This window comes from Schistocerca serialis, chromosome 7 (genome assembly GCF_023864345.2).
Source record: "Schistocerca serialis cubense isolate TAMUIC-IGC-003099 chromosome 7, iqSchSeri2.2, whole genome shotgun sequence".
Taxonomy (NCBI): Eukaryota; Metazoa; Arthropoda; class Insecta; order Orthoptera; family Acrididae; genus Schistocerca; species Schistocerca serialis.
Genome location: NC_064644.1, coordinates 505,968,965 through 505,995,734, shown reverse-complemented (window position 1 = coordinate 505,995,734; position 26,770 = coordinate 505,968,965). Strand labels below are relative to the sequence as shown.

The 26,770-nt window shown below is 45.4% G+C and overlaps 1 protein-coding gene across 1 annotated transcript in view; it reads right to left on the bottom strand.

Moving 5' to 3' along the window:
- LOC126412409 (secretory carrier-associated membrane protein 1) overlaps window positions 1-26,770 on the bottom strand; it is a 64,809-nt gene that overhangs the window by 17,291 nt on the left and 20,748 nt on the right. The window contains exon 5 of the mRNA XM_050081993.1: window positions 21,729-21,857. Within this exon, the coding sequence (XP_049937950.1) occupies window positions 21,729-21,857 (129 nt within the window). The remainder of the gene's footprint in view (window positions 1-21,728; window positions 21,858-26,770) is intronic.

Genomic DNA, 26,770 nt, shown 5'->3' with positions numbered 1-26,770 from the left:
AGGTACGAAGAAGGAAGCTTTTGCCCGCCGGAGAAAGGTGTGCCAGCATCTGAACGTGAATGGCATCTGGCCCCGGGGCAGAGGACCGGGACAGTGCAAGCGCACGTTCGAGTTCCCGCATAGTAAAGGGGGCATTATAAGTTTCCAGATTCAGCGAGTGGAAGGAAGGTCGCCGAGCCTCTTCTGCCCCTTTCCTGGGAAGGAAGGCAGGATGGTAATGGGCGGAGCTTGAAACCTCCGCGAAAAAGCGGCCAAAGGCGTTGGAGACAGCCACAGGATCAACAAGGACCTCATTACCTGAGGTCAGGCCAGGTAGCGAGGAGTGGGCCTTAATGCCCGACAGCCGGCGCAGGCTACCCCAAACGACGGAAGAGTGAGTAAAACTGTTAAAGGAGCTGGTGAAAGAGGCCCAACAAGCTTTTTTGCTGTCTTTGATGACTCTACGGCATTGCGCTCGGAGTCGTTTGTATTCTATACAATTCGCCAACGTAGGATGGCGGCGAAAGGTGCGTAAAGCACATCGTCGAGCACGGATAGCGTCCCTACAAGCCTCGTTCCACCAGGGGACGGAAACGCGACGTGAAGAAGAAGTAGTACGAGGAATGGAACGTTCGGCAGCATTGATGATAACAGCGGCGAGGTATTCGACCTGACTGTCACAACTGGGAAAATCGTGGTCCGGAAAGGTCGCCAGGGAGGAGTACAGTCCCCAGTCAGCTTTCAGTATGTTCCAGCTCAAAGGACGTGGGGATGGGGTGTGGTGCAGGAGACGAACGACACAGGGGAAGTGGTCGCTCGAATAGGTGTCAGAAAGGACATACCACTCGAACCGATGGGCAAGAGTGGTAGAACAGATCGAGAGGTCCAAGTGGGAGTAGGTATGAGTAGAGTCCAAAAGGAAAGTCGGGGTGCCGGTATTGAGGCAGACAAGATTGAGATGGTTGAAGACATCCGCCAAGAGTGAGCCTCTTGGACAGGACGCAGGAGAGCCCCAAAGGGGATGATGGGCATTGAAGTCGCCAAACAATAAAAACGGCGGGGGAAGCTGAACGATCAGGTGCATCATGTCAGCCCGACTAACAGCAGATGACGGTGGAGTGTAGATGGTACAAACTGAAAAAGTAAAAGCAGAAAGAGTAATGCGGACAGCTATTGCTTGGAGTGGGGTGGTCAATGGGATGGGATGGTAATAAACATCGTCCCGAACGAGCAACATGACCCCACCATGAACTGGGATACCGTCCACAGGGGTGAGGTCATACCGCTCCGAGGTATAGTGGGTAAAGGCAATACGGTCAGTTGGGCGCAACTTGGTTTCCTGGAGACCAAGGACGAGCGGACAGTGCAGGCGGAGGAGCAGTTGTAATTCCTCCCGATTAGATCGAATACCTCTTATGTTCCAATGAAACAACGCCATCGCTAGTCAAAAGGTCGGGGGAACGAGATGGGGGAAGAGCTGGTCACCTCGACGGCCGCGGAGGGCCAGGTTGCGAGGGAACTACGCTACAACCGACGGGAGGCGGATCCGGTTCCATCGACTCGTCGCCAGCTGCGGCCGCTGTCCCTGGTTGTGTAGGACGGGCCGCATCATTTGCCGACGAAAGGCCGGCGGAGCGCCTGGCAGCAGAGCGTCCCGGCGAAACTGAGGACGGCCGGGAGCAGCGACTCACAGATGGAGCGTCAGACGAAACGCGCCGGGGTGGAGAGGGGGATAGAGACTTCTTCTTGGAGGCCTTCTTGGAAGGCCGAGGAGGCACAGGGATGGTGGGCTGGACCCGAAGAAGGTCCTCACGCGCGGGGTCCGTTTTGGAACGCCGGACCTCGGAAGCTGGGGTCCGGAACGTTTCCCCGATGGACACCTGAGAAGAGGATCGCTTCTCAGGTGGCGTGGGGGGAGGAGGAGGAGGAAGGGTGGCCCCTGGGGCAGAGGGGGTGGGGGCCACGGGGGAGGAGGATCTGGAAGGGAGGAATTTGGGAGGCGGAGGCAGAGCCCCCTGATGGGCGGAGGAGGCGGAGGGGGGACAGGATAGGGGTGAGGATACCGCGGAAGGAGTGGACACAACTGAGGCAAACGAAGTGGTCAATGGCACGGGATGGAGGCGGTCGTACTTCTTCCGGGCCTCAGAATAAGAGAGCCGATCCAAAGTTTTGATTTCTTGTATCTTCTTCTCCTTCTGATAAGCGGGGCAGTCCGAGGATTGAGGCGAGTGGACGCCAGGACAATTAACGCACCGAGGTGGTGGGGTGCATGTATGTTCCTCACGAAGAGGACGTCCACAATCGCCACAAAGGGGCTCAGCCTCACACCGTGATGACATGTGCCCAAAGCGCAAACACCTAAAACAGCGCATAGGAGGCGGGACGTAAGGTCGCACGTGTAGCACATCACCTTTACCTTCTCTGGGAGAACGTCCCCCTCGAAGGCGAGGATAAAGGCCCCGGTGTCGATGCGACGGTCTTTGGGGCCGCACTATACTCGCCGGACGAAATGCACGCCTCGGCGCTCCAGGTTGGCCCTGAGCTCCTCATCAGATTGTAGCAGGAGGTCACGATGAAAAATAACCCCCTGCATCCTATTTAGTGCCAGATGTGGGACAATGGATACTGGGATGTCCCCTAGGCGGTCGCACGCCTGGAGCGCCGCCGACTGTGTGGTGGAGGTGGTCTTGATAAGGACGGACCCTGAACGCATCTTGCTGAGAGCCTCGATTTCCCCGAAGACGTCCTCAATGTGCTGAACAAAGAACATGGGCTTGGAGGTGGCGAACGTCCCCCCATCGGTTCGAGAACAGACCAAATAGCGGGGGAAGTACTTCGCCCCAAGCCGGCGGGCCTGTCCCTCCTCCCATGGAGTGGCCAAGGGGGAAAGGGCAGGAGAACCAGAACTAGAAACGGTACCTTTTCTTTTGAAAGACTCGGCCGCAGAGCAACCTGATACATGTTGACGTTTCATCTGCAAAACGTCCGCCCCGATACCACCCACTCCGACCAGGGGCTCTCCCCACGGGCGCCACCCAGCCGCAGCAAGGGCCACCTGGCAGGATGACCATTGCCGGGAGTCCTGATGCCCCAAGGAGACGGGCATCTACTCCTTGGCCGACGTGGGGAGGGTGCAGCTCAGGTATCGGCAGTACGATCCCTGTGTTGTCAGGGGGCTACAACCTAGAGGGTACATGACGACCCCACCACAACGGGCTGGCTACCGTGCTGGATTTCTGGTGCCAATGAAAGTCCATCATGATCGCTGATGCAGATGGAGATGCACTATGGGCGTAACTTGGACAACCCATCAGGCGTTTAGGCCCAATTTGAGGGATAGTGGGTATGGTTACAACGCCGGTGCAATGCTGAGTGCCAAGGTCTTAGTGCACTTAGGACCAGTGGTACACCATGTAAGGTGTCCTTCCCCAAAAGGCTCGTACTTCTGTAGAATTTTGAAAAATGGAGGTCAAACCCCAAGGGGGACCATTACATGGAAGGCCGAAACGGTTGAAACTCCTTTTAGTCGCCTCTTACGACAGGCAGGAATACCTCGGGCCTATTCTTATCCCGGACCCGCAGGGGGTGGGGACCCAGAAGAACAGGGAATGGCAGATTCTGCAGCAGTAAGGATGCCGGTGGTGACCGAGTGAATCACCGCAACAATGGCGTCATTGGAATGAGGCCCAACAGTGGCAATGGAGGTGAACAAGTCCCAGTCAGCCTTATTCATAGCCCATCTGCAGGGCCGTCCACAAGAGTGATGCTGTGGCAGTGGCAGAAAGATCGGAAAGTGGTCACTACCGCACAAGTCGTCATGCACACTCCGTTGGACAGATGGTAACAGGCTAGAGCTGCAGATCGAAAGGTCGATGGCTGAGTACGTGCCATGCGCCACACTGAAATGTGTGAAGGTAGCATTATTTAAAAGAGAAAGGTCGAGCGGGGCCAATACTTGCTCAACGATGCTGCCGCGGCCTGTTGCCACTGATCCACCCCACAGGGGGTTATGGGCGTTGAGGTCGCCCAGTAACAGAAAAGGTGGCGGCAATTGGGCTATCAGCGCAGCCAGGACATGCTGCGGGACATCACCATCCGGTGGAAGATTGAGACTGCAGACAGTAACAGCCTGAGGCGCCCACACCCAAACAGCGACAGCCTCTAAAGGTGTTTGCAGAGGGACAGATTCACTGTAAAGGGAGTAAAGGACGTAGATGCAGAAGCCACCAGATACCCTCTCATAAGCTGCCCGGTTCCTATAATAACCCTGATAGCCACGGAGGGTGGGGGTTCGCATTGCCGGAAACCAAGTTTCCTGAAGAGCAATGTAGAGGAAAGGGCGAAGGCTGAGAAGTTGTCAGAGCTCAGAAAGACTGTGGAAAAACCGCTGCAGTTCCACTGGAGGATGACATTGTCCAAGGCCAAGAAAGGCGTGAAGGGACCGAGGAGGCAGATTACGCCGCTGGGTCACCTGCTGCCACCGATTGAGTACCTGTGCGAGTGACATCCATTGTGTCAGAGTCCGGCGAGATATAGGTCCTCAGTGGACGCCAGAATCTCTACCTCACCCTCAGATGCAGAGCTTGTAGGTTGCGGTTGGGTGGATGCCACCTCAAGTTCCTTCATCTTAAAGGTCTTTTTCTTGGACTTTTCTCACTGCTCCTTGGGTTTCACTGGCTGGGAGGACTTCACCGATTCAGTCTCCGGGACGGAGGAGGAAGGCGAAGCCCTATGACCAGCTGCTTGAGGGCACTTATGCCACTGCCGGGTGTCATCCTTCACCACTTATGGAAACCTGGGAAGGGCGGGACCGAAGGGACCCCTTGTGAGTGAGAAGAGCCGAAGAAGTTGCACGCTGCTCCGGCTTAGAAGCGGGGACGGACTTCCCCGATGGGTGGGGGGGTGTTGCTCCCAAGGTAGGTGGTGCAGGAGCAACAGGGTGGGTAGTGCCCCCCATAGGCAAGGGGCCATGTGGAGTTGTAGGGCTCTGTGAGCCGAATCGGATTCGCTGAACTGATGGGGCTATCATGGTTGTCGTAGCGGCGGCATATGATGAAGTCATTCGCACAGGATGGAGTCGTTCAAATTACCTCTTAGCCTGTAAGATCCTGCAGTCTGGCGAGCAATGTGAATGATGCTCTCTGCAGTTGACACACATGGGAGCCGAGGCACATGGAGTATTAGGATGTGATGGGAGTCCGCAATCTCGACATGTGAGGCTGGAAGTACAGCGGGAAGACATATGGTCGAACTTCCAGCACTTAAAGCACCGCATCGGGGGAGAGATATAGGGCTTGACATCACAGCGGCAGACCATCACCTTGACCTTCTCCGGTGAAGTATCACCCTCCAAGGCCAAGATGAAGGCACCGGTAGCAATCTGATTATCATTCGAACCCCGATGAACGCGCTGGACGAAATGAACACCTCGACACACTAAACTGGAACATAGCTAGTCATCAGACTGCAAAAGAAGGTCCCTATGGAAAATAATACCCTGGACCATATTCAAACTCTTATGGGGTGTGAAGGTAACAAACATCCCCCAACTCGTCACAAGCAAGTAACCTTCATGACTGAGCAGAGGATGCTGTTTTTATCAATACTGACCCAGAGAGCATTTTGGACAAGCCCTCCACCTCCCCAAACTTGTCCTCCAAATGCTCTATGAAGAATTGAGGCTTTGTTGTCACGAAAGACTCCCCATCAGCTCTTGTTCAAACTAGGAACCATGGCGAATAAGTGTCACTGCCATCCTGAGCCTTACACTCCTCCCACAGTGTGGCCAGGGAGGGGAATGATTTGGGATCGTATTTCTGAGCGTTTAATTGAGCCTGAGAACGTTTAGAGACTGCTGGCAGATGGCCACCAGCAAGAGATGATGTACCACACTTCATTGTGGGTCATCCGCCCTGACACCACCCACTCCAACCAAGGGCCCTCCCTAAGGGTGCCACCCAGCCTCAGCAAGAGCCACCTGGCAGGATGGCCATTGCTGGGAGTCCCGATGCCCCAGGTTGGTTGGTTGGTTGGTTTGTTTGGGGAAGGAGACCAGACAGCGTGGTCATCGGTCTCATCGGAGTAGGGAAGGATGGGGAACGAAGTCGGCCGTGCCCTTTCAGAGGAACCATCCCAGCATTTGCCTGGAGTGATTTAGGGAAATCACGGAAAACCTAAATCAGGATGGCCGGACGTGGGATTGAACCGTCGTCCTTCCAAATGCGAGTCCAGTGTCCGATGCCCCAGGGAGATAAGCATCGACTCCTTGGCATACATTGGGAATTAATGGCGCAGGCATCAGCAGAGCGATCCCTGTGTTGTCAGGGGGCTACAACCAACAGGGTACATGGCAGCCCCACCACAACGGACTGGCTACCGTGCTGGATATTAGGCGCAAGGAAGTCCATGGTTGTCGTCACCGCAAAAAAGCAACACTATATAGTGCATGGTGGAAATCACACCCAGGAATGTATCCTCGCCCAAGAGATGGAGAACAAGCGGGACGGCAATGTTACGACGAGAAAGCTGGCTAACGGTCTTAATGCACAATGAACACAATGCACCATGTAAGGCGCCCTTCCACAATTAGCTCGCTCTTCGGAAGAATCTGGAAATATGGGGGTCAAACCCGACAGGGGACCATCACATATAGGCCGAAATGTTTGAGACTGATTTTAGTTGCCTCTTACGACAGGCAGGAATATTGCGGGCCTATTCTAACCCCCAAACCTGCAGGGGGCAATGACACTCTGATCTGAAAGTTTGGATTTCTGCCTTGGTCAGACCATCAAGCAGCCTAGTGTAAATAACACCATACGAAGAATTCAGCATTCGATGGGCCTCGATAGGAACAGGATAGCCATGGAGGAATGAAGCTGCAAGCAATTTGTGTGCTTGAGAATTCCAAGAAGTCCCTAGAAACCAAAGCATAACTGGGTAAACGAGAGCAGGATTTCACAGGGCTGGCAATTGCACAAACAGCTTTCTGAATAATAAACAGGTGGACTGTAGAAAAGGCTGACTGTCTTCAGTATGCAAAACTATGAGGAACTGAGGTGCAGCTGGGAGGGTCTTTGAATCGTTAGCCCCACTCCGTCTGCAGTGGCACACTCCTTCCAGTAGGAAGTGGGGAGGGGGAGGTGGGTATGTGAGGTGCCCTCAGAGGTGGGCTCACCCACCTTAGGTGATTGTTCATACCTTGTGAACACCTGACAGAGGGACCAATTGGCAATTTGGGAAGGTAATAGCTCAGGCAATCATCCCCCCCCCCCCCCCTAGTACTGGCCTGTATCAGGGGGTATGTGTGAACCCTACCTGCTGATCCAGGGCTGGGAATTATGCGTTACCCAGTCGCGTGTTATGCTTCAGACTTGTGGGCTGGCCTTCAGAAGCACACAGGGAGGAAGAAGGAAAAGAGGAACCTCAAACGCTGAAGTGGAGGAAGGATAGGAGAAAGGGAACGAAGGAAAAAAAAAAAAAAAAAAAACATTGGAGAGACTGTTCTGATATCAGACCACTGAAAATGAAGAACACATTCCCAAAAATATCCCAGACATATTCCCCAAGGGAGGGGAAAAAGAATAACAAGAGGAGAGACATGCAGCATGGAAGGGAAAAGATATTGCAAAGCTGGCACCCCGTGGTAGCCAAGCACGAACTCACCAAAGTGTGGTGGGCCCACTGAGGGGCAGGGGAGGGCGGATATGTTGGACTTCTGGGATGGGGCCACTTTGGCAGAGCTTGTAGGTGGAGGTGTCCGACAACTGGTGGAGATCCTCTGTCAGGAAGTCAATCCAGTTCATCGCAACAATGGTGGAACCTTTGTCTGCCGGGTCAGGTCAGGATCTGTTTTTAGATAGTACAGGGCAGTCCTTGCTTCTCAAGGTTTGTTGTTTTTAGGGAGGGACTGGGGAAGGATGGTGAGGCCATGTTGAAAGTTAGGAATTCCTGGAAGGTGACCAAGGGATGGTTAGGCAGGAGTGTGAAAGGGTCACAGTTGAATGGTGTTAGAACTTCGGGCACGCAGGGTTCAATGTTAGGATTGGATTGGCTTTGGTTCAAGGGGTAGGGGGCAAAGAATTGTTTTGCCTGTGGGGAGCCGGAGGACAGTAGGTCTTTCACAAGTCCAACATTGTGAAATCTTGGAATAGGGTTGAATGTGAGACTTTTAGATAGGACAAACTTATGTGGAGCTGAGGATTTTGGTGGAGAGGTTACCAATGGTGTCCAGGGATTGTTTTGGTTCTGGATTTTGTGGTGTGTAAGTAGGGAGTTTTGGAGGATGTGGTAGGTTGAAAAGGTCAGCTAGGCAGAGTCTGGGTGCTGTGAGGAGTTGATGAGAAGGAACACTGGGAGTAGGGTTGGGGTGGGCAGTGCTGCCCCCGAGGAGAAGGATTTCAGCAGGGTGGATAAGTTGTGGAGGTGATGTTTTGGATGTTGTTCTAGGCACTGGGGTCTCAGGGTTTCAATTTGGGCGATGAGGTGTAGGTAGTGGGGATTGCATAGTAATAGTATTTTGTGGAGGGAGTGGAGGTGGTTCAGGGATGCCTATGCCATGGAGTCATGTTTTTGTAGAACAAGGCTTGTGAGGGAAAGGGACCAGTGGAATCTGAAAAGGTGAAGGTAATTGCGGAAGAAGGTTGGTTGGTTTAAAAGTGAGAGGGGAAGGAACGAAACTGAGGTCATTGGTCCCTTGTTCCCAGTAAAATAATTACACAATGAAAGAAGAAAAGAAAGGAACGAATAAAGGAAGAATCAGAAGAACGACAGAAGGACAACTGACACTACCTTGGACAAAACAGGACAAGAAAACCACGGAGAGATGAAATAAAAAGGTAGAGGGGTTAAAAACAAGACAGCAGATGACTGTGGCTGGCCGACCATGAGAATAAAAAGGGAAAGCCAGCCACTCTGTGACTTTAAAACATCCATCCCACAAACATTAGAGTGGAGAAGACAAAGGAACAAAGAACATGAGCTAAAACTTATGATAAAACCCACCCTCACCTATAAAACGTAAAACTGAACTAGCCGATGATGCGTCGTCAGCTAAAATTAACGGCAATGAGTCCGGTAACTGAAGAGTCTGTTGCATGGCAGCCAAAGAAGGGCAGCTCACCAAGATATGGGCAAATGACAGCCAGGCGCTGCACCAATACTGAGGTGGGTTATTATGGCGCCAGATGTAGCTGTGTGTCAGCCAAGCGTGGCCACTGTGGAGCCGTCAGGAGTACTGAGTCCCTGTCAGAGGCCCACATGGAGGACTGCCACACATTCAGTCTCCTTAATGGCACGCAGTTTGTTGTGTGTGCTGAGGTTATGCCACTTTGTCTCCCAGAGCTCCAAAACCGTACGGTGTAGTACTGAACGCAGGTCAGTTGCAGAAAAGCCAATTTCCCTAAGTGGTTTCCGCATAGCCTGTTTGGCCAGCCTGTCGACAAGTTCGTTGCCTGAGATTCCGACGTGACCTGGGGTCCAGACAAATACCACTGAATGACCAGACCATTCCAGTGCATAGATGTACTCCTGGATGATCGCTACCAAAGGATGACAAAGTAGCACTGGTCGATAGCTTTCAGGCTGCTCAAGGAGTCAGTACACAGAAGAAACGACTCACCAGGGAATAAACGGATGTGCTCAAGAGCATGAGATGCAGCCACCAGCTCGGCAGTGAAAACACTGCATCCTTCAGGCAAGGAATGCTGTTCAATATGTCCTCCATGGACATACACGAAACCGAGGTGACCATCAGCCATCGATCCATCTGTGTAAACCACTTCGTGGCCTTGGTACTTGACAAGGATCGAGAGGAAGTGACAACGGAGAGCCATGGGGTTAACTGAGTCCTTAGGGCCATGCGAAAAGTCCAGGCAAAGCCACAGCCTAGGTGTACACCATGGAGCTGTATGTTAACAGACCTCAAGTATAGGTGGTAAAGGCAAGAACTCCAGTTCAGAAAGAAGGGATCGGACACTAACTGCAATTGGAAACCCTGGACCTGGGCTGCCGATGAGGGAGATGAACTGCCGTGGGTGGGAAATGGAGACATTGATTCGGATGTGCAGGAGAACTACGAACATGTGTAACTGGCCAGCAGTTGTGCATGCCTAACCCGCAATGGAGGGATTCCGGCCTCCACAAGGATGCTGGTCACCAGACTAGTCCTAAAAGCTCATGTCACTAGGCGAACACCACAGTGGTGCACTGGGTCGAGTAAACGCAATGCTGAGGGTGCCGCCCAACCATAAACCACACTCTCATAGTCAAAGCGGGATTGGACAAGGGCTCTGTAGAGCTGCAGCTGAGTGATCTCCACCCCAGTTGGTGTTGCTGCAAGCACTTCTACTTAAGCTGAGGAAGGTGAGGAAGTCAAGTCAATTGGGCGTCGAAAACCAGTCTTAAAGGGGGAGAATCGTGTTTTCTGCCACAGAAACGACTGTTGTAGTCACCTGCTCAACCATCATATCGATGTTACCATGTGGGGGAGATTCAACGGTGACAAGGGATGTGGAAGTTTCCCAGTCCACATTGTTTAAAGCCCATCTGGGCAGGAGTCCATGGGTGCACAGGAAGAGGGGGAAATGGTCACACACACACACACACACACACACACACACACACACACACACACACACACACACACACACACACACACACCATGTGCTCTCCAGTGGACAGATGGGAAAATTCCTGGGCTGCAAATTAATAAATCAATGGCCGCATAACTATCATGAGCCACATCGAAATGTGTGGCCCCAGTATTTAAGAGGCAGAGGTCGAACTGAGACAGCAAAGTTTCGGCCAGTAAGCACGGAGCCACTCCGCAAGGGGTTATGGGCATTAAAATCTCCCAAAGGTAGGAAAAGTTTAGGGAGTTGATCAATCAGTGCAGCTTAAAAATTCAGGGATACTGCACCATCTGGAGAAAGATTACATTGCACACAGTTATTTCCTGTATTGTCGTTATTCTGACAGTCACAGCTTCAAGAGGGGTTTGAAGGGGCACAGGTTCACTACAGACTGAGTTTAGGACATAAACACAAACTCCACCTGACACACTATTATAGTCACTAGGTTCCTGTAGTATCCCTTATATCTGCGGAGGGCAGGGGTCCGCATTGAGGGGAACCAGGTTTCCTGGAGGGCAATGTAGAAAGCAGGTGTAAAGCTGAACAGCTGCCGTAGCTCAGCCAGGTAGTGGAAAAGACCGCCGCAATTCCACTGAGGGATGATGTCATCGTAAGACTGAGAAGGCATGGAACATTCAATGGGGCAGTTTACACCTCAGGGTGACCTGTTGCCACCGACTTTTTGACTGGGCACTCTATATACATTGGGTCTGAGAGTCCGGCGAGATCTAGGTCCTCAGCGGACCCCGGAATTTCCATCTCACCTGCAGAGCTAAGTAGCGGTGGTGTGGGTGCCACCACAATTCCCTTGGCCTTGGGGACCTTACTTTTGGATTTCTCTTGCTGCTCCTTCGGTTTCCCTGGCTGGGAGGACTTCATTGATTCAGTCTCCAGAACTGAGGATGAGCGTGGAGCCTTATGACCAGCTACTTTTGGGCTCTTCAGCCACTGGTAAGTTTCATCTTCCCCACTAGCAGAAACCTGGGAAGGGAGTGACCCAAGGGACTACTTCCTGGTGAGAGGAGCTGAAGAAGACTTACGATTCTCCGGCTCAGAAGTGGGGACTGATATCCCTAATGGTTGGGGGGGGGGAAGGGGGGGGGTTGCTCCAGAAGTAGGTGAGTAGGTGGTGCAGGAGCAACAGGGAGGGAATGTAGGGAGACGCATGCATGCGTGGAGGGGGGGGGGGGGGTTGCACGTGAGCATACTTCTCCTACAAGCATGAAAAAGGAATTTCATTCTGAAAGCTAGCCGAGTCTGTACCTTTTGTTAATGCACCCATCGATGATGCAGCACTTCTGCCTTCAGGTGAGTCATCTCCAAAAAGGTGGGAATTTAAGGAGATGGGACCTGGATAAACTGAAAGAACCAGAGGTTGTACAGAGTTTCAGGGAGAGCATAAGGGAACAATTGACAGCAGTGGGGAAAAGAAGTACAGTAGAAGAAGAATGGGTAGCTCTGAGGGATGAAGTAGTGAAGGCAGCAGAGGATCAAGTAGGTAAAAAGACAAGGGCTAGTAGAAATCCTTGGGTAACAGAAGAAATATTGAGTTTAATTGATGAAAGGAGAAAATATAAAAATGCAGTAAATGAAGCAGGCAAAAAGGAATACAAAAGTATTAAAAATGAGGTCGACAGGAAGTGCTAAATGGCTAAGAAGGGATGGCTAGAGGACAAATGTAAGGATGTAGAGGTTTATCTCATTAGGGGTAAGATAGATACTGCCTACAGGAAAATTATAGAGACCTTTGGAGAAAGGAGAACCACTTGTATGAATATCAAGAGCTCAGATGGAAACCCAGTTCTAACCAAAGAAGGGAAAGCAGAAAGATGGAAGGAGTATATAGAGGGTCTATACAAGGGCGATGTACTTGAGGACAATATTATAGAAATGGAAGAGAATGTAGATGATGATGAAATGGGAGATACGATACTGCGTGAAGAGTTTGACAGAGCACTGAAAGACCTGAGCCGAAACAAGGCCCCGGGAGTAGACAACATTCCATTAGAACTACTGACGGCCTTGGGAGAGCCAGTCCTGACAAAACTCTACCATCTGGTGAGCAAGATGTATGAGACAGGCGAAGTACCCTCAGACTTAAAGAAGAATATAATAATTGCAATCCCAAAGAAAGCAGGTGTTGACAGATGTGAAAATTACCGAACTATCAGTTTAATAAGCCACAGCTGCAAAATACTAACACGAATTTTTTACAGATAAATGGAAAACTGGTAGAAGCCGACATCGGGGAAGATCAGTTTGGATTCCGTAGAAATATTGGAACACGTGAGGCAATACTGACCTTACGACTTATCTTCGAAGAAAGATTTAGGAAAGGCAAACCTATGTTTCTAGCATTTGTAGACTTAGAGAAAGCTTTTGACAATGTTGACTGGAACACTCTCTTTCAAATTCTAAAGGTGGCAGGGGTAAAATACAGGGAGCGAAAGGCTATTTACAATTTGTACAGAAACCAGATGGCAGTTATAAGAGTCGAGGGACACAAAAGGGAAGCAGTGGTTGGGAAGGGAGTGAGACAGGGTTGTAGCCTATCCCCAATGTTATTCAATCTGTACATTGAGCAAGCAGTAAAGGAAACAAAAGAAAAATTCGGAGTAGGTATTAAAATACATGAAGAAGAAATAAAAACTTTGAGGTTTGCCGATGACATTGTAATTCTGTTAGAGACAGCAAAGGACTTGGAAGAACAGTTGAACGGAATGGACAGTGTCTTGAAAGGAGGAAATAATACGAACATCAACAAAAGTAAAACGAGGATAATGGAATGTAGTCGAATTAAGTCGGGTGATGCTGAGGGAATTAGATTAGGAAATGAGACAAAGTAGTAAAGGAGTTTTGCTATTTGGGGAGCAAAATAACTGATGATGGTCGAAGTAGAGAGGATATAAAATGTAGACTGGCAATGGCAAGGAAAGCGTTTCTGAAGAAGAAAAATTTGTTAACATCGAGTATAGATTTAAGTGTCAGGAAGTCGTTTCTGAGAGTATTTGTAGGGAGTGTAGCCATGTATGGAAGTGAAACGTGGATGATAAATAGCTTAGACAAGAAGAGAATAGAAGCTTTCGAAATGTGGTGCTACAGAAGAATGCTGAAGATTAGATGGGTAGATCACATAACTAATGAGGAAGTATTGAATAGGATTGGGGAGAAGAGAAGTTTGTGGCACAACTTGAGTAGAAGAAGGGATCAGTTGGTAGGACATGTTCCGAGGCATCAAGGGATCACAAATTTAGCATTGGAGGGCAGCGTGGAGGGTAAAAATCGTAGAGGGAGACCAAGAGATGAATACACTAAGCAGATTCAGGAGGATGTAGGTTGCAGTAGATACTGGGAAATGAAGAAACTTGCACAAGTTAGGGTAGCATGGAGAGCTGCATCAAACCAGTCTCAGGACTGAAGACCACAACAACAACAACAACAACAACAACAACAACAACCTCCTTTACTCCTAAATAATTCCTTATTCTTGTCCAGAACTCCCGTACATTATCAGAAAGATCTGTGGCTCTCTTTTCAGTTGCATAAATAAAAATTCTGATCATGTTTTCAATTCTTAATTATTTCTATGGTAGATTTCCTATAATTTAACTTCTTACATCTTCAAATAAAACATACAATTTATGCATCTAAAAACACAGATGATGTGACTTACCGAACGAAAGTGTTGGCAGGTCGATAGACACACAGACAAACACAAACATACACACAAAATTCAAGCTTTCGCAACAAACTGTTCACTCATCAGGAAAGAGGGAAGGAGAGGGAAAGACAAAAGGATGTGGGTTTTAAGGGAGAGGGTAAGGAGTCATTCCAATCCCAGGAGCGGAAAGACTTACCTTAGGGGAAAAAAAGGACAGGTATACACTAGCGCGAGCGCGCGCGCGCACACGCACGCACGCACGCACACACACATATATATATCCATCCGCACATACACAGACACAAGCAGACATTTGTGAAGGCAAAGAGTTTGATCTCTGCCCAAACTCTTTGCCTTTACATATGTCTGCTTGTGTCTGTGTATGTGCAGATGGGTGTGTGTGTGTGTGTGTGTGTGTGTGTGTGTGTGTGTGTGTGTGTGTGTGTGTGTGTGTGTGTGCGCACGAGCGAGAGAGAGTGTATACATGTCCTTTTTCCCCCCCTAAGGTAAGTCTTTCCGCTCCTGGGATTGGAATGACTCCTTACCCTCTCCCTTAAAACCCACATCCTTTCGTCTTTCCCTCTCCTTCCCTCTTTCCTGATGAGGCAAGTTTGTTGCGAAAGCTTGAATTTTGTGTGTATGTTTGTGTTTGTTTGTGTGTCTATCGACCTGCCAGCACTTTCGTTCGGTAAGTCACATCATCTGTGTTTTTAGATATATTTTTCCCACGTGGAATGTTTTCCTCTATTATATACAATTTATGCAGTTATACAGTGCCTCACGTTTAACATGTCAATATAAAATTACATTATATTTTGTATTTCTGTCCCACTTTTCCAATAGTTGTTATGTAATTTGTGAATTATAGACTGTTAGTCCTTTAGTTTCAAATGAAACTTTTTACTTCCATATTTTCATTCTTCCCCCTCTCAGTTTAATAGAGAGCATTTTTTTTTTTTTTAAGCTAGAACAATATGACAAGTCTAGCTTTATCTGCTCTCACCGAAAACTTTTAAAGGTCTCATGAATTACCTTAAATGGAAATGAAATGTTTTTTTTGATATTTAATGCTGGAATATGAGTCAATTTAATTTCTGTTATTTTGAAAGAGAAAACAACCCATTTCCATGGTCATTGGATTTAGATTTATAAGTGGCAGTCAAGGAAAATGAAACAGATGGACAACAAGTAAATTGTGTATTATTTCAAAAGTAATTGCCATAACTGTTAATACATTTATCCCACAGCGAGACAAGACGGTCAACCCTTTCACAGAAAAATGTTTGCAGTTGCCTACGGAACCGTGACTGTACCAAGGCATGCACCTCTTCATCCAGAGCAAATCAATGGCTATGAATGTCTCTCTCCAAGGCTCCAAAAATACAGAAATCACATGGGTAGAGAATGGGACTGTAAGGAGGATATGTAAGGGGTTCCCCATGAAACTTCTGCAATATGGTCTGAACAACCTTGGCAACATGGGGGCCTGCTCACTTACGAGTTAGTCAGTAACACGTTCCATGGGTCATTTTGCACAATAGATTGTAATGATGTGGAACAAATCATTATATATTCAACATCACACATTAATTTGTACGTACAGTTACATTCTGAACATTTTTTGTAAAAGAAGGTCAGTAATTCCTATCTGCCACCTTTCACACATTGCAATAATAGAAATTATTCTATGGTATGAAAGGAGTTGTGAAGGAGAATCTTTCTCAGTTTGTTTTCAAATTTTACTTTGCTGTCTGTCAGACATTTTATATCACTGGGTAAATGATCCAAATTTTTTTTGCAGCAGTGTATGCGCAGCTTTTTGTGCTAAAGACAACCTGAATGTGGAGCCATGATGTTGCTTTTTCTTTCTGATATTTTATTTATGTACCTCATTGTTCCTCTGGAATTGTAATCGATTATTTACAACTAACTTCATGAGGGAACAAATATACTGTGAAGCAGTAGTCAAAATGCCCAACTCCTTAAACGTATGTCTGCAAGATGATCGAGGGTGAGCACCACATATCATTTTCACAGCATATTTTTGCACAACGAAAACTCATTTTCTTGAAGATGAGTTACCCCAAAACATTAGTCCATATGACCTGAATGAATATATACGAAATATGTCAATTTACTGTTTTTTCTCTCCCCAAGATTTGCAATGATTCTAGTGTGACTGTGGCTGAACTGAGTTGTTTTAGGAGTTCCAAAATGTGTTTTTCCAAATTTAAATTCTCATCAATATGAACACCTAAGAATTTTGAAGTTTCATCCTAATTATTAATTTCTCACCATGTGCTACACGCATAATTGGTGTAGTACCTCTAGATGTGCAGAACTGAGTATGTTGGGTCTTAAGCTGAGGATGAGACCATTCAAAGAAAACCAGTCAATGATACTTTTAAGAACTTTATTTATCATTTCCTCTGTTTCTGTATGAATGCTTGGATTGATTACAAAAAGAACTAATTTTGTTTATTGTATACAAGATGGAGGATCGTTCCCGTATATGGGAAACAGTAATGGATCTAACATTGAACCTTGGAGAACCCCATACGTGATTTCTCCCCAGTCAGAATTTTATCCCTAGACACTATTGCTTGAATGACTAAGTACAGCTTTCTGCATTCTCTTGGTTGTGGTTAGGTATGACATTATCTACTGGTTGCCTATACTATCAACCCCATAAAAATGTATCTATAATACTGTGATTCGCACAGTCAAATGCCTTAAACAGGACACAGAAAATACCCTCTGGTGCGATTTCATTATTTAATGCTTGTAAAATCTGATGAGTGAACATGTAAATAGCATTCTCAGTAGAGCAACCCTTCTAAAACCCAAACTGTGATTTGCTAAGGATACTATTGTTGCTAAAGTGAAATACTATTATCGAATACATTATCTCCTCAAAAATGTTTGAGAATTACTGACACCTCTCTTACCTCTATTCTTAAACAAGGGTTTTAACAATGACTAATTCAGTCTCTCTGGAAAAATGTCTCAATTTAGTGATGCATTACATATTTCAGGTAAGACTGAGCTTATACAGGGTGTATAGAGGGACAAGGAAAAAATTCCCAGGTATCCCATTTAAAAAATATACTTTTTCCAGGGCAAAAATACACTTTTTCTGTGCTAAGTGTCAGGTTTTCCCTCGGAACTGTAAAACTTGTCATTCCTTTGAATGGCTAATGTTTTATACACTGGCATAGAACTTCCCAGGGGCATAAAAATACCAACCAACTAACCAAACAAATGGGTAGAGAAGTTTTGAAATGACCTTTGATTTGCAGCAACATATATGCTGTTCGTATTACAGAAGTATAAATTAGAATTGCACCAAACAGTGCGTTAGTTTCTGGAGTGTTGAAATCGAGATTGCGATGTCCTTTTGTAAGCCAGTTGTATCTCATGCCACATCACTTCGTCAACCAATGACAGCATATACTCAGAGCATAGGACACGTGCAGCCACACTTCAAAAAGCGATCATATACGAGTCAACTGTGCATGCACATGAGCCCGCTGGCAACTGGTCACATGAGACTAATGTAAACAGTTGTCACGTCACGCTCATAAAAAGCAGTTTATTGTTACGAAGTATTACATAGTCTTCGCCCTACGGCCTTGGGCATATTTTTGCTATTTGCTGACTCTCGTGCATGCACAGTGTTTTGTTGTAAATGGCGCATTTCCTTTGCCCGCAAGTTTTATTTTTTTCCCCTCTCATTCATACTTTACTGCTGCAGTAAAATTCTCCAGTAGCAGGCTACATTAATATTCTTTGCTAGGAAATAAATTCTTACCAGTCAAAATTACAAAAATTTAACTGAAAGCTAAAACAATGAAAAATTCCTGGAATTCGGAAAAGATCCCGGGCTTTTCCCGGTTGTCCCGGGTCGTATACACCCCGTTATAACGAAGGAATAAATTTTTACTATTCTATTGAAAATACCATCTAAACACGTGAGCTTTTATTTTTCAGAGAATGTATATTTTTTTGAATTACAGAAGAAGTTGGTGATACATTCATATGATTGAATTTTATGAAGGTTACACTTTCAATATACTGCTCTTTAACTGTCTGTCCCTATGCTTTCTACAATATTTAAGACGTGTTATGAACTGCATTTGCTACCTCTGATTAGTCTTTTATAGCCTTTCCATTCAGTTTAATAGCACTGCTGTGGAGTTCTCTGACTGGTTATCCTGTCTCTTGCTTCACTACATTCCATATTGCCTCAAGTCTGTTATTGGATATACTAATTTCCAACATTACGTGCATGTTCTTTGATTTTTAATAACCTTTCTCAGTAACTGAGTATTTTTTGTAGTGTGCAACTACTGCAGGATTCCTACTTGTTCTTGCCAAAAGATACATTTCCCTTTTCCTTTCACGAGATACATCAATCCCTCTAGTGATCCACAGCTTTTTATCTGGCTGTTTAGTGTCTCCCCCAACCAGCTTGTGTGGAAAGCTATTTTCAAGTAATTATATGAATTTACCATGGAATAGATTAAATTTTATGTTAGCATTTGGTTCATTATAAATTTCATTCTATCTGCAAACTATTCTTAAAACATTTGTCTTGAGTTATTAATTATTCCAACTGATTTCCAATGAGGAGTATCCATACCGTAAATAATGAACGGTTTACTTACTTTTTCCCCCATATATCTCAGTTTCATCTGACTGCCCATTACATTTTCAGAGGCCTTACCAAGAGCCTAAGGAAGGCTACTAATGTCTAGGGTAGAACCAAATTATATACCATTTGCGGGGAAAATACCTGTGGTAATGACAACGCTTTCCAGTTTAATATAAGGTAGAACGCAGCTTTGAACCTACTCAAAGTACAACAGCCACTTGAAGACTGGTTCACACTATGACAAATGAAGAGAATACCATAATTACACACCACCTCCACCACTCAAGAAATATCAAGAACATAGCAGCATGGCAAGGCAATTGAGGGCTGAAGCTGATGCCTCAATAGTTTCCCTTCCATCTAAACAAAGTAACAATTCCAGGCCACCCACACTATAACTTTCAGTTGTCACAACTACTGAGTATGGCAAAAAAACAGGTTGCTGAAATTTTGCACCATTTGTAAAATGACACTCAGCTGAACACTTGAGAACAGCTCATGACTATCATTTCCTTGGAAAGCACCATGACTACACATCAAAATGATATAACCATCTCCAAAACACCATGAAGCTTTCACCCAGAAGATTCTATAGCTGCAATGGTGGAAAATTCAATGATATGGCAGTTACTTCATCATGAACAATTTAGAAGCATGTCAAATTGGGACTATATGGGGCAGTTCGTGGGGAGTGTGTCCAGTGGCCTGGAGGAATCTTGAATCTGGTGGCATACTCAGGAATAAGCCCTGTCAAGGGGTGGCCAGCCTTAGACAGTGTGTCTTAACAGAAGACAGAGCAGGCAGCTTAGCTGAGGTACTCAAATGTCATTAAGTCCTTAGAAATAAACATGACATAATTTTTAATTGCTAAATGACATTTTTATTACACTCTAAGTGATTTATCCAATAAACATGTTACTAAAGAGACCACATGCTTATGAAACTGATGATGCTTGAGATTTCTTGATGACTCTGGCTTGAGGGTGCTCAATAAAAAGGTTATTAGCACCTTTCCGAATATGAGCATGTTCATTTAGAGAAATGAACAAACACAATTTCCTTACAAGCAAAATTACTATTACATCACACAAAATTATTGACACTTTTTTGAGAATGTCTAATAACATCAGGGGTTAGGAGAGCAAGAAAAGGCATCATTCTAAGAGATCCTAGGGAGGATCAATACTCCTGAAAATGTGAAATTTCTTGAAATTGCATCGTGCTCTTAAAGACAAATAGAATAACTATACTAAAGTAGAATAACTATATGATGGATTGCAAAAAATGAAATGTATTCCTTATTTTTCAATTTAGTTTTGCACATTTTTTATTTAAACATGCTTCCTCATGCTGTGCAGAGTGTTCCATTAAAAAATTCAGTTTCAGTTATTACAACTATTTACTGCACTGCCAGTAGCAGTTCACACAGAGCGTAAAAGTGGTATCTGCATGTAAAACTTATTTCAACTGAATGTCACGTGAATCTGGACCTGCACTTTTGTATAATGACAAGCCAGTACATTAAAAGTGCTTACTAGTGTGCTGGTCCAGCTTGAGAATACTCTACAGAAGTGATTCTGCATGGCATCAATTCATCAAGTCCTTGGTAAATTTTGGAGGTTTGTGGCACTACGTGTCAACGCACAGGTCAAGCAGTTCCCATAAATTATGAGCCAGTGGTTTATAGGTATGGTGTTGACACCCAACAGTGTCCCTCATTTGTTCCATCAGGTTCAGATGAATTTAATCTTGCCCAAGCCTGGCACGAACACACGCTAGTGTGTGTGTGAATACAGTTCATGTAATCCTCAGTTGTCATGCTGCCTTTGATTACTACCACAGATCCTGTAGCAATCCATGTGGATCTAACCCCGCCCCCCTTCCCCCTCCACAGCATAATACTGCATCCATTGGTCTGCATCTGGGATTATGTGCATGTTTCAAGCAGCTACTCGTCTTTATGGTGTATCCGGCTACGACTTGCGACCTGGTGTAACAGGAAATGTGATTCATGGAATCCAGAGCAAATTTTTACTTGTCCTTGGTCAAATTCCTATGACCCAGTGCCCACTGCATTTGTAATTGACTGTCACTATGTCAATTAAGGAACATGTACAGGTTGTCTGCTGAATAACCACATGATCAACAATGTATGCTGAACATTGTGCTCTGGAACATTTGCGCCTGTAGTAGCACTGTACTCGTCATCAGATCTGTCATAGGTCACCACCTACCCTGCCGTATGGAGCAGGAAAACCTTTGATCTGTATGTTCTGTGATGAAGTGTTTACATCTAATACCTTGTGTCCTACCCATGGTTTCACTGGCACTCACTGACTTTCCCATAGACGCTAATGACAACGCGAACAGTTAACTAGCTTCACCATTTCCAAAATGATCATTCCAAGGGTACAAGCCTTAACAGTCTAATATTTCTCACAGTCACTTATTCCAGTTTATTTCCTCATTTGAAGGTTGTATTGCAGCTAGTGATTCCCCATTCACCACTATTCTGTTTATGTGCTACTACTTTCTGTGTCATGTGCCCACAACTCCACAAAAGAGCATTCAATCTTATGGTGGTCATAATATTTTGGGTCATCAGTGTAGGTTGTTGTTGTCTTCAATTAACATCCAATGCTAATCCATAAAATAAGTGAAAGAAACTAAGAAATTCATATAAACTGAACAGGCATAATGGGATGCTCAAACATGCCAAGAAGTTCAGGAAGAGGTGAGGAAGGGAGGATAATTACAGCTAACACATAACAGTTTAAAATGAATAAAAAGATCTGAGGAAACTTACACATCCAAAGATAATACAGGTAACGAACAATCTTCTGGAACTCTAGTGGTATGTCAACATTAATATCTTGGTAGAAACATGGTTGGAAACAGCACTTCTCTGGTAGAGGTGGCCAATTGTTACGACGAGCTGTGGAAGAGAAACAAGAGTTAATTGAAATCTACATTCCTATATTCAACCCTCCCCCCCCCCCCCCTCACACACACACACACGCACACACACACACACACACACACACACACACACACACACACACACACTGCATTGCTGCATTGTTAGGTGCAACAGGCAGAAGACTTGCTTTGTTGGCGCTGCACATTTTCATGATTTCAGCTGACAAATTCACACTGTAATGTTTTTATTTGGCACGCGAGTGTAGAATTGACACAGAAACATCTAAGTAAAAATTATGTACAATTTGCACATTTATTTATATGTAAAAGCCGATGTCTGAATATTCCTTTGAGTGAGACCACATGTAAAAGATTCATGTGCTGACTGGAAATTGTAGATTCACATATTTTACTGTTTGTATAACTTTTACATAATCTTTCACTGTTGTATCATTACTCCTTTGTATTGTGATACATTGTGAAATTTTGAACATTCGCCAGTGCCACCAAGAACTCTTACTGTTATTAACTGTATGCTTGTAGCAGCTTATAAACTTATCTTAGGCCTGTCCTCTTTCAAAACAATCTTTCTCTAACTTCATTGTATAATTATGTGAGAAGCACTTTTGAAAATTTTTGGATGCTTAAAAAACCATATTTTCGTAAGTTACTGGTATGAGTGTTTTGGATAACTTATTTTGTAGCAAATAAGCGTTTGCGATTCACAGTTACTGCCAAAGAATAACTCACCCCAAATAAATAAATGTGCATTTCTGAGAATGTGCGTAATCTAATTTGCAGCAAATATTGTAACTAACATACTGTGTTACATTTAGTTTCACCTGAAGGATGAGTATCTATATTTATCATAAATTAACTCTATTTTCAAGTTTACCAACAACTGTAACTAACCTAAAAAAGTTTTAGCAAACTAGTAATTTTCACCAAAGGTTTTCCTGTTGTCTTAACAGAAATCTATTTTGTTTATTTGCTTAAATTCTTATAGGAATTAGTGTTTTTTAGCTCAACAGAGTAAAAGATAATTAGCAGGTTTAAAGTTATTTGTTCACTATCCTGTAATACAATGCACCAGTGAAAATGCTGTTCTTAAATGCAGGACGAGTTGGTCAACATTCGTAAGCTGCTGGAAAATGCCCTGATTACTGCCAAATGATTGGCATATCTGTGTGTTGGAAGAGCTCCCAGGAGACTGGTACCTGTGGTACTGGTACCAAAGGCACCTCCAGTACTAACCCCTCCTGTGGAGCCTGACGCTCTGCAGAAGGTGCAGGATCTCTCATTACTTTTCCACTTAACTGTGAGTGATGCTTCAATGGTAGATCAGGGCGTTCCTGTACAATGTGAACAGAGAATAGGACGACTCGAGGTGTTATACCAATTCCTGTAATCAACAAGTTTGAGGTACAGTGTCTCTGAAAGTGAGCCAGTGGGACTCATTTCACCTGTTTTGGGCAATCCTGTTTTGTCCGGTGTCAAGAGGTGGCAAATGTGAAAGGGTATGGTCTATTAACTGTTGGCAGTTCAAACGAACAGCAAATGGTGGTACCTCTTACAGAGAGAAATGGCATCAAGGGACAGGAAAGGACACTGGATGGACTGTGTGTATGCCTTGGGGACTCATTCAACATGCCGAAGAGGCTATTCTGGCAGCCACTGAGGGAATAGGATACAAACAACTGAAGGTTTTGCCGCACTTCGGAACAAAAGATGCCCGCCATCTAGGCTCTGAAGTCATACTTGGGTAATTCCAGCAACTGGGAGAGAAGGTCGAGAAGATCAGCTGTGCGCACCGAATTTCAACAAAGCTCACTATCTGCAGCACTGTCCACAGAAGTGATCCTGGCCCCTTGGTTCTGAATGGACCAGAGACTTCAAAGGTTGTGTGATGAGCTAGGTTACAACTTACTGGAATTGCGCCATAGCATTAAGAACTGTAGGGTCCCCTTAAGTGGGTCAGCTGCACACTACACATCAGCAGCTGACTTGTGTGTGGGGTGCACACAATGGTTTTTTAGATTAGGTGACTCTCCATCCCATCCAGGTAAAAATAGCTGTATCCCATCCAGGTAAAGACAGCTGTACATAACCCAGAGGTATCAGTGTAAAATTTAAAGAAATGTCTCCCACAAGTAGAAACATTAAAATCCTATTGGTTAACTGCCAAAGCATTCACAACAAAGTGCCTGAGTTTGAAGTGCTCCTGGAAAGCAGTGAAGCTTACATAATACTAGGTTCAGAAAACTGGTTGGAACCTGAAACTGATAGTGAGATTTTTGGTGAAAATTAATGTGTGTATCGGAAGGATAAGCAGGTGGGAAATGGAGCTGATGTATTTGTCGCAGTACACAATAAATTTGAATCCTTAGAGATAGAAATTGAAGCCGCATCTGAGACTGTTTGTGCAAGACTCAGTATCAAGGGTTAGCATAAAACGGTAATTGGATCCTTCTATCACCCACCACACATCCCCTGATGTGATCAAAAACTTTAGAGAAAACAACAGTTCTTTTGTACATAATTTCCCCAGTAAAACCATAATCACCACTGGGGACTTTAATCACTCAACAGAGGAAAGTCCACTGGACCTGACAGGATACCAATTCGATTCTACACAGAGTACGCGAAAGAACTTGCCCCCCTTCTAACAGCTGTGTACTACAAATCTCTAGAGGAACGGAAGGTTCCAAATGATTGGAAAAGAGCACAGGTAGTCCCAGTCTTCAAGAAGGGTCGTCGAGCAGATGTGTAAAACTATAGACCTATATCTCTGACGTCTATCTGTTGTAGAATTTTAGAACACGTTTTTTGCTTGAGCGTCATGTCGTTTTTGGAAACCCAAAATCTACTCTGTAGGAATCAACATGGATTCCGGAAACAGTGATCGTATGAGACCCAACTCGCTTTATTTGTTCATGAGACCCAGAAAATATTAGATACAGGCTCCCAGGTAGATGCTATTTTCCTTGATTTCCGGAAGGCGTTCGATACAGTTCCGCACTGTCGCCTGATAAAGTAAGAGCCTACGGAATATTAGACCAGCTGTGCGGCTGGATTGAAGAGTTTTTAGCAAACAGAACACAGCATGTTGTTATCAATGGAGACGTCTACAGACAAAGTAACCTCTGGCGTGCCACAGGGGAGTGTTATGGGACCATTGCTTTTCACAATATATATAAATGACCTAGTAGATAGTGTCTGAAGTTCCATGCGGCTTTTCGCGGATGATGCTGTAGTATACAGAGAAGTTGCAGCATTAGAAAATTGTAGCGAAATGCAGGAAGATCTGCAGCAGATAGGCACTTGGTGCAGGGAGTGGTAACTGACCCTTAACACAGACAAATGTAATGTATTGCGAATACATAGAAAGAAGGATCCTTTATTGTATGATTATATGATAGCGGAACGAACACTGGTAGCAGTTACTTCTGTAAAATATCTGGGAGTAAGCGTGCGGAATGATTTGAAGTGGAATGATCATATAAAATTAATTGTTGGTAAGGCGGGTACCAGGTTGAGATTCATTGGGAGAGTCCTTAGAAAATGTAGCCCATCAACAAAGGAGGTGGCTTACAAAACACTCGTTCGACCTATACTTGAGTATTGCTCATCAGTGTGGGATCCGTACCAGGTCGGGTTGATGGAGGAGATAGAGAAGATCCAAAGAAGAGCAGCGCGTTTCGTCACAGGGTTATTTGGTAACCGTGATAGCGTTACGGAGATGTTTAGCAAACTCGAGTGGCAGACTCTGCAAGAGAGGCGCTCTGCATCGCGGTGTAGCTTGCTCGCCAGGTTTCGAGAGGGTGCGTTTCTGGATGAGGTATCGAATATATTGCTTCCCCCTATTTATACCTCCTGAGGAGATCACTAATGTAAAATTAGAGAGATTAGAGCGCGCACGGAGGCTTTCAGACAGTCGTTCTTCCCGCGAACCATACGCGACTGGCACAGGAAAGGGAAGTAATGACAGTGGCACGTAAAGTGCCCTCTGCCACATACCGTTGGGTGGCTTGCGGAGTATAGATGTAGATGAAATTGCGAAAAGAACAGTTTTGTTAGTGATGGATACAATAAGGCATCCTGTGGAACATAATTAAATGCCTTCTCTGAAAACCACCTAGAACAGATAGTTTGGAACCCTACTTATATTGGAAATACACTGATCAGAAAAAAATTTCAAACACCAAGAAGTAGTTCTGCGACAAACGAAAATTGCTAAGAGTGTTTCTACATCTGAAAGATGATGTCTTTTCAAATTTTGTGCCAGTCACGTAAGAGTGGTGCTAGTAGCACCACTATGAGGATGTAAATAAGGTTTGCTTTAAATACACACTGCAACAGTCGTGAGCATTAGTTACCTTTGAGACTGGACATGGTGAGTTGACGCTTGTCAAGAATGCCTGTAAGGTGACAAAGACGTCGTTATCAACACCTCAATGAGTGAACGAAGTAGTGTAATAGGGCTATGAGAAGGTGGATGTTCCTTTTGCAATATTGCACAAAGTCTTGGCAAGACTGTAGCCACTGTACATGACTGCTGGCAGCAGTGGTCACAAGAATGTATAGTTGCAAGAAATCCAGGTTCCGATGACCATGTGGCACTACCGAAAGATAAGACTTGTCATATTCAGCATATGGCTGCATCTGCAGCAGCAATGGGAGCAGCAGTTGGCACCACCGTGACATAACAAACTGTTACCAGTCAGTTACTTTTAGGACAGCTATGAGACAGATGCCCTGTAGCATGCATTAAACTGACTCCTAATCGCTGCCATTTGCGACTTCAGCTGGTATCAAGTGAGAGCTCATTGGAGAGTAGGGTAGAGGTCTGTTCTGTTCTCTGATGAAAGCTGGTTCTGCGTTGGTGCCAGTGATGGCTGTGTGTGTGTGTGTGTTAGGATTAGGCCAGTT